This window comes from Gekko japonicus, unplaced genomic scaffold (assembly GCF_001447785.1).
Source record: "Gekko japonicus isolate JY-2015 unplaced genomic scaffold, Gekko_japonicus_V1.1 scaffold2664, whole genome shotgun sequence".
Classification (NCBI taxonomy): Eukaryota; Metazoa; Chordata; class Lepidosauria; order Squamata; family Gekkonidae; genus Gekko; species Gekko japonicus.
In genome coordinates, this window is record NW_015172625.1 from 19971 (window position 1) to 28259 (window position 8289).

The 8289-nt window shown below is 46.5% G+C and overlaps 1 protein-coding gene across 1 annotated transcript in view; it reads right to left on the reverse strand.

Moving 5' to 3' along the window:
- Positions 1–200: 200 nt before the first annotated feature.
- ADCY8 (adenylate cyclase 8 (brain)) overlaps positions 201–8289 on the reverse strand; it is a 208884-nt gene continuing 200795 nt past the window's right edge. Inside the window, 2 exon segments of the mRNA XM_015421680.1 lie at positions 201–688; positions 5200–5314. Of these exon segments, the coding sequence (XP_015277166.1) occupies positions 201–688; positions 5200–5314 (603 nt within the window).

Below are 8289 nucleotides of genomic sequence, written 5' to 3' on the forward strand. Positions count from 1 at the left end.
AATCCTTTCCTTCCGTAAAGTACTGTGGCCGTGCTGTAGGCTAGAACGGGTGGCACGAAAGAGCTCGGGGGAAAAGAAAACCCTTTGTCCTAAAAATAATAATAATAAACCATATTTTTTATTTATATATTTATTTTATATATAAAAAAACCCGAAATTAAAAAAAAGAAAAGAAACGCACACACCAAAAAGATGCAGATTTACGGCAATTCCGTCTTGTCCACGCCCTCGGCTTGGGCCACTGACTCGGGCCCGCCGGGACTGAGCAAAGTCCGCCGATTGTAATGTCCCTTAATGATCCCGGAGTTGTTGTTCTCATTCAGGATCTGCTTCTGTTTTTGCCTGTTGAGAGACTGCACGAGCCCTAAGACGACAGCGGCTAAGGAGTACTGTCCGGTCAGTTTCCTGGGTTGCAAGATCAAAGGGTTCGGCTGTTCTCTTCCCAGAAGAAAATAGGTTTTGATTTTGCCTTCTTGCTCGCTGATGCCCTTGACGTAGATCTCCCCCCGGTAGTCAAAGGCAAATCCCCGGTCTTTCAGAATGAGATATGTTTCCTCGGGCACCTGCATTCTACCGCTGATACCTGTGCTGTCCATGCGGCTAGCTAAGTTAACAGTTTTGCCCCAGATGTCATACTGGGGTTTCTTAGCACCAATAACACCTGCTACGACAGAACCATGGCTGATACCTGTGAAGGAAAGAGAAGAAAAGAGAATCTGAGGACAGTACCCAGGTCAGATGTGTTGCTGGCGACCAAGATCAGGTTAATTCATACCATGGTATTTCCCATTACTATGTATTGGTGTGAAAGAATGATGGGCAATGAAGAGAATGGACAGGAAGAAAATGGATTCATTTGTAGTGTCAAAGAAGAAGAGACCCCCTCACTTCTGTAGGAGTATACCGCATACCCTGCAGTTGTGGACAGATTTACATCGGGACCACACAACGTAGCATCCAGACAAGAATAAAAGAACATGAAAGACACTGCAGACTGGGCCAACCTGAAAAATCAGTAGTGGCTGAACATAGCCTAACTCAAACAGGACATGGTATCTTATTCCAAGACACTGAAAGGCTGGACAACACATCCAATTACCATGTCAGATTACACAGAGAAGCCATTGAAATTCATAAACAAAAACACAATTTCAACAGGAAAGAAGATAGTTTAAAAATAAATAGGGCATGTTTTCCAGTCCTGAAAAACACAAAACGCTCTACATTTTACAACAGCACTACAGATAAGATTAGAATTTCAACAACCAATCCATATGCAAAAGAACCTCCTCAGGAAAGTTCCTCCATTAGCATGTCACAGCCTGGGGAACTCCTACAAGATAATGACTCAGCCCTACCCCACCTTCCTGAGTAGATATAAATTACATGCCTACCAGTGTTCTTCTCACATTGACACAGAGAGTATTCCATCTTTCTGTGTTCTACCTCTGAGGATGCCAGTCACAGCCGCTGGCGAAACGTCAGGTCCTACAATGTCAAGACCACAGCCATACAGCCCAGAAAATCTACAACTAATGAACTCCAGCCATGAAAGCCTTCGACAACATAAAATAATAAGAGTTGGTTTTTAATACTCTGCTGTTCCCTACTCTAAGGAATCTCAAAGCAGCTTACAATTGTCTTGCCTTCCTCTCCCCACAACAGGCATCTTGTGAAGTAGGTGGGTCTGAGAGAGTCCTGGGAGAACTGCGACAGGCTCAAGGTCACACCGGAATGTTTCATGCGGAGGGGTGGGGAATCAAACCTGGTTCTCCAGATTACAAGTCTGCCACTCTTAGCTGATACACTATGCTGGCTGTCAATGTGGTGTTGAAGGAAAGTTCTATGGCACCTTGATTTTGGCCACTGTGTGACACAGAGGGTTAGACCGGCTGGGCCATTGGCCTGATCCAACATGTCTTCTCTTATCTTCTTATGTTCTTACTAAAAGGGCAAATCAGTGGGGTTCTCGATCGAATCGAGCCTGAACTCTGCCTAGAACTAAAAGGACTGAACTGAGGCTATCATTCTTTGGTCACTGTGCTGCCCCCAGTCAGCGTTATCCGTAGTTTAGTAAAACTGCGCTGTATCTTTAAGACTTGTTGCACCTGGGAATTGTAGTTCACAGTTAGGGGTCCCAGAAGCTTCCCTCTGACTGGCTCATTAAGAGCAATTTCCTGAGCTCAGAGGCACAAAGATAGGGGTTTTATTGTTCTTTTCCATTTCTTTGTACATCAACCCTTACTGCATGGAGAGGGGAAGCCCATCTCTTTCTCACCGCGGCTATAGAACTGACCTAAATCACAAGATGTAACTTTCCACCCAGCTATCTGGTCGATTGTGAGTAAATGATCTTCTGAATGCGTGTGAAGTTAAATAAAGATGATTTAAGCTCTACTCAGTAGTCGTGGTTGACTCACACCTAGAGAGTGTTGGCTTAGCACAGCTTGTGCTGGACAGGACAGTGAGGAAGAGAGATGATACAGTTTCCCCTCCCAGTCACCAGCTCTTATAGGAAACCTTGCCTCTGTCTCTCTCCAGTAAACTAACTGCAAGCTGCTGGCTGCTGGACAGGACAGTCACATTACAGGAAGATACAAATCACTGGAAAAGACAATAACGTTGGGAAAAGTTGAAGGCAGCAGGAAAAGAGGAAGAACCCAACATGAGATGGATTGACTTAGTCAGCTTTAGAAGTTTCCTGAACGTCTGATCACAGCAAGTTACTGGAATAAGTGAAAACAATAATGAATTACTGCATATATCTCTGCATATGGAGTTGCTACTCTGCTTTGGGGGTTTACCCCATTGCTCCTTAATGATTCAAAATTCTTGAATATGCTGAAGAAGTCATCTGCATTTTTGAAATGAGTGGGATAGAATCCGGACACCACGTCCTACCATATTGTCTCCTGCCTTGAAACCCCTACGGGGTCACCATAAGTCGGCTGTGACTCAATGGCACTTTCCACCCACATCACCTAACAAATACTTGAACTGTGATATTGGATGAGGGGGAAAACATCACCACAGATCAAGGGTAGTTTAAATGTGATGTTAAAGCAAATTCAACACTTTGTGTGGAACGGGATTTTTACTGGCATAATACTTGTCAATTCTCGTAAGACGATATTCACTTACTTCACTTACACTGTTTAAATTTAAGGGGGAAAGGGTACTGTAGGCTGTTGACATCCTCCGATTGTATGTATATTTACCATCCATAGCATCATTGTATCTTTACCATCAGTTTTGGACTTCATATTCTTGATTTGGAGCAGATATTATTAAATAACCAGGGGCTTTTGCACTGCTTGGACTGTTACCAAAGAGTACTGTTTATGTGTCTCAGGACCATTTCCTGTTGATTCAAGTTGTTCTGATTATTATGTATTTTTCTTGAGGCTTTTGCACTCATTGGATTGTTATCAAATAGCTCTGCTTGTATGTCTTAGGACTTTTTTCCACCAGGTTGAAAAGGCTTTTGGGTAGCACTGTATGTGAGGATGTCTTTTGGGCTGGGGATCACCAGTAGCTGTTGGTCTGCTGAGCGTAAAGCTTCTTTACGCTTTTGGGTAGCACTGTATGTGAACAAGATCTTGGAGTATGGGTGGACAGCAAGTTAAATATGAGCAGCCAGTGTGATGCTGCAACAAAAAAGGCTGATGCAATCTTGGGGTGTATCATCAGAAGCATAACATCCAGATCACAAGATGTCATAGTCCTGCTGTACACTGCACTGGTCAGGCTGCACCTGGAGTATTGTATGCAGTTCTGGAGGCCTCACTTCCAAAAGGATGTGGACAGAATGGAGTGGGTACAGAGGAGAGTGACTAGGATGATTGAGGGCCTGGAGACCAAGCCCTGTGAGGAAAGGCTGAGGGACTTGGGAATGTTCAGTTTGGAGAAGAGGAGGTCGAGGGGGGACATGATGGCTCTCTTGGAGTATTTGAAGGGCTGTCACTTAGAGGAGGGCGGGGAGCTGTTCCTGTTGGCAACAGAGGATTGGACTCACAATAATGGGTTTAAATTAAGGGCAGAAAGGTACTGGCTGGATATTAGGGAATACTCTTTTACAGTAAGAGTTGTTCAACCATGGAATCAGCTGCCTAGGGAGGTGGTGAGCTCCCTCTTGCTGGCCATCTTTAAGCAGCAACTGGACAAACCCTTGTCAGGGATGCTCTAGGCTGATCCTGCATTGACCAGGGGGGGTTGGACTAGATGGCCTGTCTGGTCCCTCCCAACTCTGTGATTCTATGTATTGGGAAAGATGATCCCTGCAGATACATTGGTAGACTCCCTGTTTCAAATGCAGAATGTTCTCGCTTCAGTCCCTGGCAACTCTAATGAAAAGATAGCCAGGGCCCGCTTTGCAATGTGTTTTTGTCTCTGAAACGCAAACCACAGTCTCATGAAGCCTCAAGCTCTGACAGGAAGGAAGAGGAGGCTTAAGTCTTCAGCCTCTGCACACTTTCCGTCATCAAAGCTGGTCCGCCCCCTACTCTGCTATTATTTACCTCCTGGCCAAGAAAGGCTTCCCCACACATTTGACAGTACCCTCCGATGCCCATGGAGGTGGGCAGGAGGTTACACCCTTCTGTGGGAGACAGTTACACCCTTCTGTGCCCATGGAGGTGGGCAGGAAGGAGAATACGCCGCTTCTCTAACCTGCAGTAGAAGCATTCTTTCCCAGTTCATTTTTCAAACGAAATAACGATGCTTTCGCTTGAAGCAGGACCGGTTTCCCGCATCAATTGCAGATGGCACATCTTGCGACAAAATGCTTTATTTACAAATGTAGGGGCTGAGCAGATGGAGAGCAGGCGTGCACCAGGCAGCATTAGTCCCCAAGCGATCCTGCATCACAGAAAGCAGCTTCTCCCAGCCAGAAATCTCTCACCTGCTCCAAGATTTACAATACAGTTATCGTCAAGCGAATGGCTTCTGGAAAAAGAAATGAAAAGCCCAGATCCATACACGGTTGGGCTTGTAGATGGCAGAGGCTGGAATGCACAGAGAGAACTCTATAGCTCACAAGGACATAATTTACTCCAGGTGCGCTCTGTCCAAAGGGAGACACATACAGTAGGGCAGATTTTCCTGAAACGAATGGCCCAGTACCTTCCCCTTGGGCTTCCATATGAACAAGGAACAGGCATGGGATTCTGATACATTTTGGAACGCCGAGGCTGTACGTACCGATGCGGAGTTCAAAGTTGTTAAACGAATGCTTGTTGATCTCTTGGATGCTTTCGTTCAGCGCGATGGAGAAGTCGGCCAGAGCACACAAATGCCCCCATTTGTCTTCGCATTGCTGGGGAATGAATTAAACAAAGAATCCATTTCACACACCAGGCAGGTGTTCTTGCGATGTCAAACAACCCTCTGTTCTTCTGCCTCAATATGCCAAACTCAGAGTCCCCCCGCCCCTTAACTCAGGAGGTAAACCTTCCTGCTTATGGTGCACTGACTGTGCATATCAGGGGGGGAAATTACTTTAAAATATGAGGAATGTGTCCACAGAAGTGGAAGAAAACATGTGAAACTGCTTTATACTGAGTCAGAGTCTTGGCCTATGGTCACACACACTAAGTAATCCACTTTCAATGCACTTTCCAGCTGGATTTTGCCAGTTCACACAGTAAAATACAGTTGGGAAGTGCATTGAACGTGGATTGGAAGTGGATTGGAAGTGGATTATTCAGGGGTCATTTCCTGCACACAGGAGCAGAGCTTCGGCAGTAAAGAACCCAGGGGGCGGGAACATGCAACAAGCCCCACCCCCTGCTCCCAGCAGCCCTCAGTCAGAGCAAGAAGCAGCCAGGTAAACTGCAGAGCCCCCCCACCCCCCCAGTCCAAAACAGTCCAGTGGCACCTTTAAGACCAAGTTTTATTTAGCTACAAGCTCTCCCTCCTCTGTGAGGGCAGATCTATATGCTAATAGGTTATGCTAATGAGCTCCTGCACCTCTTTTTCTACAAAATGACCCCCGGGATTATTTAATGTTTTTAATTTCAAGTTAGCCTTTATTGGCATAAATTGTCAACACAGAATATACAATTTAAGAGCAGATTGAATGCATGCCTATTACAAATACTATGTCTCTAGATGGTACAATTTAAGAGCAGGTTAAAACACACCTATGAAAATACTAAGTCTCTGGGGTCCTTTGGTGCAGCTTTAAAGCAGAGTGGAGAAACTTGGCCACCTTCTCAGTGACGTCAGAACAGAAATCATTTAGAAGTCTGTGTACCTTAAGTGCATCAGGGCAATCCACCACGCCTCCCAAAGTAGAATGTGAACATATATGCCTTAGATCCACATACAGGTGTAAAGGTAAAGGTAAAGGTTCCCTTGCTCGAAAGCCAGGAGTCCGACTCTAGGGATGCGGTGCTCATCTCCGTTTCAAAGCTGAAGAACCAGCGCTGTCCGAAGACGTTTCCGTGGTCATGTGGCCAGCATGACTAAACACCAAGGCGCACGGAACAGTGTTACCTTCCCACCGAAGTGGTACCTAGTTATCTCCTTGCAATTTCTTGCTTTCGAACTGCTAGGTTGGCAGGAGCTGGAACTAGAGATGGGAGCTCACTCCGTCATGCGGCACTCGGGTCTCAAACTGCTGAACTACTGACTTTCCACAGCCTGCAGTTCAGCGTGCGTCTTAACCACTTGAGCCACCGCAGCTCCATACATACAAGTGACCGATTATTTAATGTGTGTGACCACAGCTTCAATCTATCAAGGTCAACATTGTCTACTCTGACTGGCAGCAGCTCTCCAGGGTCTTAGGCAGAGATCTTTTGCATCACTCACTGCACGATCCATTTAACTGGAGAGAAGGGGGTTGGACCTGGGACTTCCTGCATGCAAAGCTGATGCTCTACCACTAAGCCACAGTCACGAAGCTCCCTGACTCTCCACTAGACCATTGGTCTATCCCGGTCAGCATCTGCTGCACTGGCACTGCCTCCCAGAGTCTCAGGTAAAGGCCTTTCACATCACCTGATCTTTTAACTGGAGATGCCAGGGATTGAACCAGAGACCTTCTGTAGCGATTGCCACATTATGTGGCAATGAATTCCAAAAGTTAAGTATGTGCTGTGTGAAGAACTGAAGAAATTGAAGTATCTACGCTTTGGGGGTGGCCTAGAGACCTCTTCTGAGAATGACAGCAGCATGGAGCCAACATCTCTAAGATACCCTAGGCTTGAGAAGAGACTGCAGCTCAGTGGCAGACGCTAGCTTGGCTTCCAGAAGATCCTAGACTCAATCTTTGGCATCCCCGACCAATGTACTTCAGATACAAATACCGGGAAAGGCTTTTTCTCTATCTGAAGCTTGGGAGACCTCCTGTCAGTCAGCACAGGTAGTGCTGAGCTCGAGGGACCAATGCTCCGATTCTATAAACGGCAGCTTGGTGTGTTCCCTAAGAAGAAGAAAAAGTCCTTAAGTATCACTAGAGGCCGTCCGATCACAGCAGCCTTGCTGAAACCAGGCAGGGTCGGAGGGGAGCCCTGTGTTGGTTGGGAGACCACCCAGGTGTCGATGGAGTTCCATCAAGGAAGGACAAATGGGATGGGAATGCCGGAAATAAATAAATGCAGTTTTCTTGCCATCGAGTGGCAGCCAATGGGTGGCAACCTGATAGGGTTTTCAAGGCATGAGACGTCCAGAAGTGGTTTGCCCCTTCCTGCCTCTGTTCAGCCACCCTGGACTTCCTTGGCGGTCTCCCATCCACATATTGACCATGGCTGCTTAGCTTCCAAGATCTGATGAGATCGGGATATCCTGAGCTGTCCAGATCAGGGTGGTGTTTTGTTAAACTGGGCAAAACTTCATCTGTTGCCACCTGAGGCCACTAGATGTCTCTGGAAGACCATGAGAATGGCCCTAGCCAGTCCCTGTCCTTGTCCCCAGCCGCTGATCATATCGTTCTGGATTCACACATTACGGATGATGTGAGTTGGGTCTGGGGCCCCCACCCTGTGTCAGACATGACAGAATTATCCATTATTATTCATTAGTAACTTTAAAGAAGAGTCTGACTATACTGGTTGCCATCTCACGGTATATATTGCTTTTGTATTAGACATGACAGTGAGACATGAGTTGCAGGTTCTCCTCGGTTACTACTGCAGAGCCCAAACTGGGGTCAGGATCACAGTTTTCCTCCGGCCACATGACCACGGAAACGTCTTCGGACAGCGCTGGCTCTTCGGCTTTGAAACGGAGATGAGCACCGCAACCCTAGAGTCGGATTCGACTGGCTTTCGAGCAAGGGAACCTTTA